This window comes from Bos grunniens, chromosome 3 (genome assembly GCF_055505025.1).
Source record: "Bos grunniens cultivar Pamir isolate PY7600 chromosome 3, Bosgru_T2T1.0, whole genome shotgun sequence".
Taxonomy (NCBI): domain Eukaryota; kingdom Metazoa; phylum Chordata; class Mammalia; order Artiodactyla; family Bovidae; genus Bos; species Bos grunniens.
This window is the reverse complement of record NC_141167.1, coordinates 87538405-87551457: the sequence shown is the minus strand read 5'-3', so window position 1 is coordinate 87551457 and position 13053 is coordinate 87538405. Positions and strand designations below refer to the sequence as shown.

Genomic DNA, 13053 nt, shown 5'->3' with positions numbered 1-13053 from the left:
CTACCTTCTATGAACTTAACCAACTCTAATCTTCCTCCTCATTCTTAACAAAGGCTGCAGTTCTAAATTCCCTAAGAAAAGAGAGGGCACAGGGCTTTAAAACTATATCTCAACTTTTTAAGTTGAAATGAAACTCACATAACTTGCTTTCTGTCTCTACGGATCTGCCTATTTGGGATATACCATATAGAAGGAGTCATACAAATGTGACCTTTTCTGTTTGGCTTCTTTCATTTAGTATAAAATTTATAGTATTCATCAAAATTGTAGCATTATCAATACTTTGTTCCTTTTTATAGCTAAATAGAAGCCTGGCAGGCTGCAGTCCATGGGGTCAAAAAGAGACAGATGCGATCGAGCACACACACACATACCTAAATAATATTCCATAGTACAGATATACTAATTTATTTATCCATTCATCCTATCTAGACTCTCGATTGCTTCTTTTCCCACCTGCTTACAAATTTTGCTCATTACATCCACTTTTAACAACTTCTCTTTTGCTTTAGGATCTCACCTCTAAGCCTATAAACATTTAAAGATCTCTCCTTCCCCTGTAATCTAAGCTGCTCAAGAGGAAGCTACACTTGTCTTTATTTCTTCACTTCCCACTCAGTAACCCACTGGTCCTGGCTCTGCTCTCATCATTCCACTGATAATGCTCTCCATTAACAGTCAATGATCTTCTAACTGCTAGCTCCACAAGACATTTTTTCAAAATGCATTTACTTATCTGCATATGACATTGTTGACCACTCCGCACTATTTAAACTCTCCTCTTAGTTTATGACACTTTAGCTTTCCAGATTCTTCTCTTTATCCAATATAAACCTTTATTATATTATATTATAAAGGTTTATCCAATATAAACCTTTCTTTCTCTCCTGCCAACAGAGGCTGGTATTTGCTCCCATTCTATTCTTTTCTCTCCTCATTCTATATCATCACCCTAGGTCATCTCATCCATTTTCATGTTGTATTTACACATGATCCCAAATCAGTATCTGTTACTAACCTTTAACCTCTCCCCAAGCTCCAAGGTCATATATATAACTATCTATTAAATATCTCTATTAGGATGTTTCAGAAACTTCAAAATCAACATTCCAAAATATGAACTCATATTTAACGTTCCTAAATGTATTTATATTTAGGAACATACCAAGTACCAATCAAGAGTACCTCTGACTCTTTCCATTGTCTTACCCTAGCTACACTCTTTCACCTTATTATATAAAGCATTTACAGCATCTGCTCAGCTAACAAGAGGTCTCCTTTCCTAGAAATACTTAATTCTGATCTGAAGGTCATAATGGTACAGCCCTAGCACTCATGTTTGTTGACCCTAACCTAAACTGACTGAGCTAAGGGTTTTTGCCTTACTTAACCTTGGCCAGTCAATATGAACCTTGGGCCAACAAATCCCAATCTAGCCTAGTTTTTTAAATGGAGGAGATATAGTAACCATGACAGGGCCAACTTTTATCATATACACTGAACAGGAGAGAGTTGGTAAGGAGAGAGAGAAGAATAGAGAAGACACAGGAGAGAAAAAAGATGGGGAAAGAAGGGCTTCCAGGACTTCTGACAATATTTCCTAATTCCAGCTGCATTCTTGAGAACCGTTTGCATTCTTGTCCCTGAATTCTGTATCTCTGAACCTTCACCAAAAGTTCCTATGTGCATACTGGAAGTCCTTACTAATTCAACTCCCCTACTATCCATCTTTATTGGCATCTGTTATGTAATTTTAAAAAATCAGTTTCTACTACATCATGTACCCCAAAGAATATCCTTCAATAGTTCCCCTCTGTCTCAGCATGGCATACAATGCCCTCTACGAGCATCCCTGCCCTTTTCTCTAACCACTCCTCCCCACAGTCTAAGCTCCAGCAATATCAAATTCCTCCTAGGTTTCAGAACAAATCATGTCTTTTTCTTTTTTTGCACATGAAGTTAGTTTATTAATGACGACATTTTGAAGCCAACCATTTTGATCCAGTATTTAAATAACAAGCTGTTTAATATTAAAGCAGACAGTACTGTCACAATGCTGCAAAAATACAGCTTTACCCATAAACCTTTCACACAATTATACATTAAATGCTATTTTTATTTAAGCAAGGCACCCCTATTTGTTCTAAAATATGAGATGTGTTCTCCACTGAAATAGCAAATGAGGAGACAGATTTTTTTCCTATCTAGAGCTGGTTTAATTCAAGTGAAGCCACTGATGTCCTTACTAGTCATGGCAGTTATGACAAATCATGTCAATTTTAACTGCAGATTTTTATATATGCTATTTTCTTTTCCTAAAATGTTTTTCCTCCCGCACCTGCCTGATGATTTCTAGTTCATCCTCCTATTCTCTCACTCCAAGTGTCATTTCCTCTAGAAAAAGATTACACTGATCCCACTGAGGTAACCACTTCTTTGGTTCTTCTATTAACGAACATGTCACACTAAAATGAAACTCTTTACATGCGTCTCTCTCTCTCTTTCTATAACTAATGTCAGTTTCTTGAGTGCAAAACTCCATCTTATACTTGTTTTTTGTGAATATATTTATATCAAATTTTTATCTTGCTTTACCTCAAAAAATGAGGACAGAAATATAAACACCATAAATATGATTATATCTGGAATAGCACTTTAGACTTAAGGGGTCTTAAGCACATGCTTAATGTTGATACCACTACAAATGAGCACTCTCCACAAGGAGATACACACAACATTCAAAACGAATGACAGCTGTAGGAAGGTCATGAAAGTTTTGATTCAAGATGTATACCTCCAACAAAATCTTTCATGACCCTTTACCTGTGTATTCTGGATAACAGATAGTTAATGAACTCCTCTTTATTTTTTCCTCAAAAAGATCTTTCTTGTTGAGAAACAGAATGATCGAAGTGTCTGTAAACCATTTGTTGTTACAAATGCTGTCAAAGAGTTTCATGCTTTCATGCATTCGGTTCTGAGAAAGAAACAAAGGATGATATAGGTCAGTAGCAAAAACTAAAAGTAGATTAACTATTAATGAAAAAGAGACCAAAAAGAGTTTATTTCTTTTCTTTTCTTTGACTATGCCACACAGCATGCAGGATCTTAGTTCCTCGACCAGGGATTGAACCCATGCCTCCTGCGGTGGAAGTGTGGCATCCTAACCACTGGATCACAAAAGAAGTCCCACACCACAAAGTTTTAAAACCACTGATGGGCAATCATGGAAACTAGTCAAATACTGATAATACAAAAGCTGAGTCGGTCCTTATTTTTATAATTCTTGAAGCTTGGGAAGTGGGAATAAGGACTAGCTAATAAGAGACCTAATCCTGTCCTTATTCTCAGTGTGCTGTCATATCTCCTTACGGTTAATAGGGTATAGATAAATAATTTGAAATTTTAATCTCACTGACAAGGAGAAAAATTAAGACTATTAGGTTCTGGTTCAATGAGTAAATGGATGCCCAAAGTCTTCCTAAGAGTTATTTTCCATTTCCTGCTTGCATTAGACAGGTCTTTTATTTACCAGAAGCTCCAACATACCATCTCCTCATCTTCAGCCAGAACAAGGTCATAATCACTGAGGGCCACACAGAAGATAATTGCTGTCACTCCCTCAAAACAGTGAATCCACTTTTTTCGTTCTGATCTTTGGCCACCTACATCAAACATCCTGAACAAGGGGAAAGAATGCACAATTTTAGCAAGGTCACACACACACACACATTTCTAAACTGAAATGGTTAGGGAAGTTCCCACTACTGCATTTTCAAAACCCCATTTATAATAAAAAAAGACAAACAAGAAGCAGATAAAAATGATCTGTAGTTAAATGTAAGAGAACAATATGAGAAAATAAAGCTGAAGAACAATCAAGATTCTCATTTTAGAAAAAACAGTTGAGCCTCCTCTCTATTAAAGCTTGTGCCAGACATGCCGAAAGTCAGCAGAGTGAGCGGTGAAATAGATTAAAGGAAGGAGGGAAAAAAGACAGGAAAAATGAAGAGCTGAACAATACTGAACAATCTGAGATAGTAAAAATAATAACTAACATTTGCCAGACACTACCCTAAACATCTTTAAGTACATTAACTCATTTAACCCTTATAACACTCCTGTCAGTACTACTATTATCCCCGTTTTACAGATGAAGAAACTGAGGTGCAGATATGTTCATTTGCCCAAGGGAACACTACTAATAAATGGTGACTGGAGTTCTAATTCCTATACCCAAGCTGGTACTCACAACACCACTCTACCTCTCAAAACGATTTATCTCTTTAGTTAAAAGAGATAAAAAAGAAAAAGAACAATGAAAAAACATAAATCCCCAACTTGCATCCTGCTTCCGTAACTCTACTGATTCAAAATTTTGTTTTCCTTACTTTTTTCTTTCTTTAAACTGAGTTATAACTGAGATGTGTTTTTCTTACTTTAAGGAAAATATTTTTGAGATTAATTGCAGACAAAAGTAAATCATATTTCATGGTAGAACTTTAAGAACCCAGTATCTAAACACAAAACTTAACCAGTATTTTCCAACTTGAAGTCTCATTCAACCTAATTAATAATAACAAAGCCTCAAAACCGTTCACACACCTTATGTTCCACTTCTGATTAGTTTTAGTCCACTAATCCCTTCCGGGAGACTTAACTTGATATTCTGAGTAAACTGCTGAACTTGTGTCAGCAGTGTCCTCCTTTGCCACCTACAGTAAAAGGAGGACCTGCACTGCTTTGTTTTTTAACTGGCACTAGGGTCTGAGGAGGTATGTACACAAATGGTTAGCTACTCTTAAGACGTATGCTTGATGACAACGATAAAATGTTTTAAGGTTAAACTCTGCCAAGCTGGTTCAGTGTGTCAGATCTACAGGGACTAGGCGTCTATTTTAAGAGAATATTTCCTATAGAGATTGAGAGAAATTTAAGACATAGTTGAATAATTTTTCAGTGTATGTTTTAAAAGAACAGTCATCTCATCTCTTCATGACCCACTTTCACTTTTGGCTGATCTTACGCAGTTTTCTGAAACTTTAGTCCTGACCCCTGAAATGAGGCAATCACAAGTTGGTGCTAATACAAGGTCATATTATAAGTTTTAGAAAAGTTAACATCACATATTTCACCATGGACCTTTCAAGGGCAGACATACACTGGTACACAAATAATTTCAGTATGCTCTACCATTTCTTTCTATAAAATCCGTAAAACTGGTAGAACACTGTGAAGTTCCCAAAGTGGGCTTTTCACACATATTAACATTTACAGTATCATTCACTAACATCAACATTTTATAAACATTACCTCATAACAGAGAGGCAAGTAAGCAATTACAGAATGCCTTGCATATACCAGATGCTCAATAAATGTTTGAATAAATGGATAGTGGTTTTTGCCTAGAGAGAAGAGGAAAAGGAAGAAGTGATAGTACTTCATAACAAGGTATCTACATGCCAACAATAGTGCGTGCAGAACCTTAATTAGATCAGGCTATTAATGCTGACATAAAGAGACCAATAGAATTTACCTAACTAAAGATCAACTATGACATCGACAAGTTTCCCACACTAAATAAGTAAAGGTCATGACATATAATTATAAATGGATTACTAATCTTATAACATATAGTCATCTCATTTTTTCGGTTTCATGACTTATAATCCATGGAGACTCTGCTATTCTTGTTAATAAATTCATCAGTACTATGATAAGCAGCTCTTCTACTCTAAAAATATTCAGCTGAACTGCTATTTTCCTCTATCAGGTTTCAAATCCATTTTGGTGTATTAAGACTTCAAGACCTCAACTAGTGTCTAGTAATAGGTAAACTCTATATGGATTTTGCATACTGTTTTGCATACAGAATTCTATGAAGCAATTTTTTTCAGAGAAAAGAAAACTAAGAGAATCTGAGCTAGAAGTTACATTTACATGCAATAATGCTGAATGTCACACTCTACATATAAGCATAACAAAGTAGCTAAAAAGTACATCATATATTCAAGAGGGAAAGTTTACTCCTAAGCTCAAAGGTCACAAAAGCAGAAAACAGGAACCAAAAAGACAGGTCTATTATTAACACAGAGACAAGCTGAAGCCTATTTTAGAATTACTAATAATGATGAGAAAATCCTCTGTATTAGAATACTAGAATTTTCTCTCTCTAAAATAGTAATTGTTTATAAATTATCTTACTTTCTGCAAATTAACTCTACCCCTAGATCAATATTCCACTCTGTACATAGTACTAAGAATTAAGCTGTGCATTATACTGTGCACTAATCAGTCAAAGGCCATGACAATATTAGCTTCATTCCATTAAACTTAAAGAGAAGTGAGATCCAGTAAGAAATGGTTGACACTGGTGAGAAAAGCATTTCTATTTTAATATCAAAATGCCAGAACAAAGCCACATAAACTAAACCAAAACACTACTTTCTATCCTTTTAGTATTGTTGCTACCCTTCTAAACAACAAACATTCAATACCTGTTTTGGTGATTCCAATAAAAAAGCAGCTGAAAAGAATAAAATTAAAGATAAAATAAATTGGTAACCACATGATTACTTTTATTGATACGTAAGTTCTAATTTAATTTTGAATTCAAATTGCTCCAAATAGAAAAAATATTTGACGCTATTTGGAGAAAGAAGAAACACTTGGACCCATTCACTTAAAACAGCCAAATACTAGCAGATGAATATAATTTATAAATTTCTGAATCAAAGAAAGTTGCCTAGATAAATTATACCCTGATTAACAGATACTAACTAAAGGAAAGATATTTGTGTTTGGCATATCTAGAAAAAGGCTAGTGACTTACTTGAAGTATAGGTCTTTGAAAGTGAAATGTGTTTCCACAATGCCTGTGGTCTTCACTCTCGTCCGCAAAACGTCTTGCTGAGTTGGAATGTAGTTGGTTTGGGATATTCTATCCAAATCATTTAGGTAACTAAGTAAGTAAAATACACATTTATTTTTACCTAATGAAGCCAACCATGTGCAGAGCAAGTCAACAGACTAAACTAGTTCCTTGCTGAAAGCAGAATCTGTACCTGTCACTAAAGTGGCAGAATAAATCAGATCTTCAGTATCTTAGAAATGATAATGAGGGGAAAAAAGGGGAATCTAGCACAGGACAATTAAAGTAGACTCTTTACACTCTACACAAAAGTGGTATTAATTCTACCAAAATTTAACTGTGAAAGCCAATTAAAAAACATGAAAACACTATTCTTAATAAAGACTCCTGAAATTTAATACTAAATCAACTGTGCACTGCACAGTACAAAAATCCAACCAAACAAAAGCCCTCAGACATTTAAATTAATGGGTCATTTGTCTGTTTAAACATTTGCCAGGACATTAGAAATACTGTTTGAATTATTAAAATTAAAAAGAACTACTAAGCTCAGTAAGAATGAGTATTTATTTCCTCCTGTTTTCACTCATAAAACAGAAAAGTTAAAGATTTCTTTTTAATCTAAGCCAAAAACAAATAAATACCTCCAAAGAAACTTCACTTGTTCAGTGAAATAATTTAAAAACTGCTTCAAAGCTAAATTAAATTCTTCACAATTTCAGGTCCCCCCCCCAATTTTTTTTTAAAGAACAGCTGATACCATAGTAAGTGAATCATTAATGACCCTCTAAAACTTAGTAGGAAATGGCAACCAACTCCAGTATTCTTGCCTGGAAAATTCCAGGGATAGAGGAGCCTAACAGGCTATAGTCCATGGGGCTGCAAAGAGTCGGATACGACTCAGCATGCACACACACACAAAGCTAAGTACCATCGTTAATGTTAGGGAATCAGTCAAGCTTAGATCAACGATTATGGAAAAAAAAAAAAAACACTCTATAAATCATGTGTCTTCAGGTATAGTTAGAGGATTCAGAGTTTACTGAATGCATGTTTTAAAAATTACAATCTAGCTTTGATGACTACAGAGAAAACTATAGAATCCTGACAGGAGGAGAAGGGGACAACAGAGGATGAGATGGCTGGATGGCATCACCGACTCGATGGACATGAGTTTGGGTTAACTCCGGGAGTTGGTGATGGACAGACAAGCCTGGCGTGCTGCGATTCATGGGGTCGCAAAGAGTCGGACACGACTGAGAGACTGAACTGAACTGACATGTTTCTAAAGTCAAGTTTTCATTTAAAAAATATGTTTCTCAAATATCATTTAATTTCTTCTTATAACAATTTAAAGCTAGAATGATAGGAAAAGGAGAATATAATATTGGAAAAAATACCTTAATGCTTAGAAATGCCTTCATTTGGTACAGAGATGAATACAGGTAACAAAAGCACACCAAGACCCCAAAACAACATTAAGAAAAAACCCACACATTCTGAACATAGGTCTTATAAACACACTGTAAAAGAAGCAATATAGGACAACATGTAATAGCTTAACAGAAGTATTAATTACAAATTTTCTAAAACTATGTAACACTCCAGAGAATTTTCTTAACAAACAGATGCTTCAACTTTGTCCAAAGACTCAACATTCTCCTTCTATACAAAGTCTATTATTGTGATCTAGATAAAAGATTTTTAAGTGGTAACTAGTACCAGAGAAAGCCATAGTGCAGCCCAGCCAGAGTTGTGTGCATAAAAGGGATATCACAATTTTAACTTATTTTGTTAGCTGGCAATCAATGTAAAGCCCTTATGCAGAGAGAACTTACTGAGTTGAAAGAAATTCAGGACTCAGCTGCAATTGATTTCTCTCCTCTCACTTATTTACTATAAATGACCACTGCTGCCGCTGCTGCTAAGTCACTTCAGTCGTGTCCGACTCTGTGTGACCCCATAGACAGCAGCCCACCAGGCTCCCCCGTCCCTGGGATTCTCCAGGCAAGAACACTGGAGTGGGATGCCATTTCTTTCTCCAATGCAGAAAAGTGAAAAGTGAAAGTGAAGTCGCTCAGTCGTGTCCGACCCTCAGTTTCCCCGTGGACTGCAGCCTACCAGGCTCCTCCATCCATGGGATTTTCCAGGCAGGAGTACTGGAGTGGGGTTCCATCGCCTTCTCCAATAAATGACCACAGAGCTACTCTAATGATGCCAAGTCTCCCATTTACATTCCAAGAGGAAATATTTTTCTCCAAGCCACACAAAATGACCAATGGCTCTATAACCCTAAACTGAAACAATTTTTATAAATATATCCTACAGAATTCTAAGGGTGTCTGTTCCTAAAATATTCCCTTAAGAATAGGCACTGAACTTTCGATAGGGTCACCAAGACACTTTCTGTTTTAGTTTCACAAGGAAAAATTACTTACTATGAAGCCGAATCATTGAGCTGATATTCCCTGGATCTGCTGAAGCAAGCTTGCACCCCACCATCTCGCCATAACCGTTTAATCACTCCTGCTAATTCTGGAGTCATGACTCCTTCTTCGGCACTGCCAGCTAAAACAAATAATTGCCGGGCATCGTCCTGAGGAAAGCATTTAAGGGAGAGAGACAGATGATTCTCTATTTCTTGAAGACTTAACAAGTGTCTCATTAACACACACATGCAAATGGTACCACATACAATACACGGTAACTATTTCTAAAAAGAGACATGAAAGAGACCTTTCTTGGCAGTGTAGTTTGAGAGAATTTACAATGAAGCCTGTCTCCTCCCTTCTCACCGCACTATAGTCAGAAGTGCACTCCCACTCCTCACACCACCATTCCCTGAAATGATCTCTCCTGACTGTCCTACAAATCTCCATGCTGGTCACTCATGATTTCTTTGACAGAAAAAACTTGTCTGTGAGACAGGCACATGGAATACATCCCCATTCTGTTAAAGGAAGCCTACAATAAAAAATAGAAATGAAAAGACTAGCAGATAAGAGGTAAAGTCTAAATACATCAAAGGGAGTAAAACATTAATCAAGTTTAAGGCAACATTGTTCTGTTTCCCACCCCCTAAATCTTAGAAGAACAGGAAGAAGAACAGACTGAAGCATATACAGAGTCTGGATGTCTAGTGGGGGAAAAAAAATCCCTAAGGGAAAAATTCAGAGTCTCCAGGTTTCCCTGAAGTATAATAATCTTCTAAATAAGAAAGAGGAAGAAAGGTAGAAGAAGAAAAAGAAAGTACCACAAAGAGATTTGATCAAAACTTCCTGAGTCGCAGGCACAGCTTTCTAAGTGGTTATAGTTTTAAAAACTAAGACATGTGAGAGATAAAGAGGACAGAAAGGGCTGTGAGAATTGTGACTGCTTTGTCCTAACAAGCCCTGCTTGTCAGATACTTTAAAAATAAACACAGATCTCATGGGATGATTTCCCTGCCTTGAATCTAATTATTTATCTGTCTCAGGAGATTTTTAATTAACTGTAAGAATGCAACTGCTAAACACATTCATAAAGTAGTAGTAAAGGGGGAAGGGGAGCAATCAACTATATTACAAGTAATCAGGTAATATTCTCCTTTTGCGATTCTTTCCAGTATTTTTCCCAGTAGTATTTGAGACCCACCCCCCTTTAATAAACTTTATCTAATATCTATATTCCCCTCCTCTATTTTCAGAGATAATAATTTTATAAAAAAGGAACGAATGAGAAAAGCTCAAAAATTACACAAACTGGCAATGTACTCAACAGTGGGCATGTCCTTCTACGTATATGGTATAAACCCATGGACTGCAGCCTACCAGGCTCCTCTGTCCATGGGATTTTCCAGGCAAGAATACTGGAGTGGGTTGCCATTTCCTTCTCCCGGGGATCTTCCTGACCCAAGGATCGAACCTGGGTCTCCCGCACTGCAGGCAGATGTCTGAGCCACCAAGGAAGTTACATATGGTATATTGCCTTATTTAACATTTAAAGATTTTATAGGGACGTCCCTGGTGGCTCAGTGGTAAAGCATCTGCCTGCTAATGCAGGAGACACAGGTTTGATTCCTAATCCAGGAAGCCTTCACATACTGCCAGAGCAACTAAGCCCTTATGCCACAACCACTGAGCCTGTGCTCTAGAGCCTGGGAGCCACAACTACTGAAGCCCACACCCCCTAGAGTCCATGCGCCACAACAACAGAACCACAGCAATGAGAAGCCCATGCACCACAACTAGAGAGTACCCCTCACTCACAGCAACCAGAGAAATGCCTACGAAGCAACAAAGACCCAGCACAGCCAAAAATAAAACTAAATTTTTTTTTAATTAAAAAAAGTTTAAAAAAATAAAGACTTTATAGTCCCTTGGTTCTGAAATTTGACCTATACTCATGCAAGTATTCAAAAACCTTAATAAGTATTAGTTTTTTTAAATATCATGATTCTAATTTCAGAAACTTTAAAACAGAGATACTGCTACATATTTTTGCTGTCTTGACTTCGTTAAGCTTTAGGAGGAAACATCTTTCCCTTAACCCCTTCTAGAGACCTACTCCTGCTTGTCCACAATAAACCCTCTTTTATAGGTCCATAAAGAGGCTCCTCTTTTCAGTGAACATCATACCTCCACCTATAAAGCAAATATGAAAAAGCAACCTATCCCACACCAGTTCTATGCTTTTCCATTCACTCTCCTACCAACTACAAAAAAACTAGCAAAAGATAAGTGAGGAGCTATAAATATAAATCCTTACATACGAAAGGAAAAAAAAGAAAAACTTCAAAAAATTATATAGGGTTGTAGATTATGATGAGTAGATGCTGGAGAACTAGGTGATTCAGCAGGCATGAGAGGAATTAACAATGTCAACTGCTTCTGGTGACACAGGAGTGTTAGGACCTGGAAATTAATGGTACTGATTTGATCAAAAAAGAAATGAAAGGAAGAGGGATAGTATGGTGTGAATGTTTGTATCCGCCTCAAATTTCTATGTTGAAATCCTAATCTCCAAGTGATAGTTTTAGGAGGTAGGCCCTCTGGGAGATGCTTAGGTCATCAGGGTGGCACCCTCACGAATGGGTGAATGCCCTTATAAAAGAGATTCCAGAGATCCCTTCCCCTCCTGCCTAGTGAGAACGCAGCAAGAAGTCTGCAACCTGGAAGAGAGCTCTAACCAGACCATGCTGGCACCCAGTTCTCAGGCTTCCAGCCTTTAGAAGTATGAGGAACAAATTTCAGTTATTTATAAGCTACTGAATCTGTGGCATTTTATTATAGCAGCCTGAACATTCTAAGACAGAATGTCAACTGCGTCTGGTGACAAAGGAATGATAGGACTCAAAGATTAATAACAACTAATTTGACAGAGGAAAGAAAGGAAGGAAGAAGGAATGGCCAGGATAGAAAGGAGGTCAGATAGAGAGTGAGAAATAAAAAAGGAGGAAACTAAGAAAGTAAGTAAATAACTGAGACAGAGAAAAAGCCAACAAAGAGAGGGAAGAGAGTATTACTAACCAGTTACTGGATACAGCAAATATGACAGATAAACAGAGTTGGGTGATAAGAAGGAATGAGAAAAGAGGAAGAAAGTAAGAAAACGAGAAAGAACTGGTAGATGGTGTGGGGAAGAAGAAGTCAGGCTGGTGAGAGAAAGGATAGAAAGGAATAAGACAAAAATAAAGACTTCATTTATTCTTGTCTCAGCTACCACATTTTTCCTGCTCAGAGGGTTAGAAAAACAGTCTCTAATTTCTGTGATATGGAATTTCTACAAAAACGTCAAAGTCATGCCCCACACATTCCTCTTCACTTTTTCTTTTGCTCTCTTCTCTCCAATCATTTTACAATCCTTATTACAGCTTCCCTTCCTTCATGGCACCTCTAGACTTCCTAGTCTAACATTATCAATTATAACCATCCTTTTACTATGATTCCCTCCAATATGTTTCCCACTTATTTACTGTATATTAATTTGCATCTGAAAAGTTGACAGTTGCTTAGAAGAGTTCCTAAGCTACTTTACAGACATAGAGGCTTTGCCTTTCCAGGCAGTCTCCCAAAGTCACTTCCTTTTATTGACCATAGCACCGAAGTATGACAATGAACACAGCTGATGACTCCCTTAGTTCTAGGAAAGCATTCTATACATTCCCAGCCTTCTCTTGAAATTTAGCTAATGATGATATAAAA

At 36.8% G+C, this 13053-nt stretch overlaps 1 protein-coding gene across 2 annotated transcripts in view; it reads right to left on the bottom strand.

Moving 5' to 3' along the window:
• GNAI3 (G protein subunit alpha i3) overlaps positions 1-13053 on the bottom strand; it is a 47668-nt gene that overhangs the window by 2821 nt on the left and 31794 nt on the right. For both annotated transcript variants that reach the window (XM_086391663.1, XM_086391662.1), the window contains exons 4-7: positions 9310-9467; positions 6833-6961; positions 3550-3679; positions 2824-2977 (exon numbers count right to left, since the gene is read on the bottom strand). In XM_086391663.1, coding sequence (XP_086247789.1) covers positions 2824-2977; positions 3550-3679; positions 6833-6961; positions 9310-9467 — 571 coding nt within the window. The remainder of the gene's footprint in view (positions 1-2823; positions 2978-3549; positions 3680-6832; positions 6962-9309; positions 9468-13053) is intronic.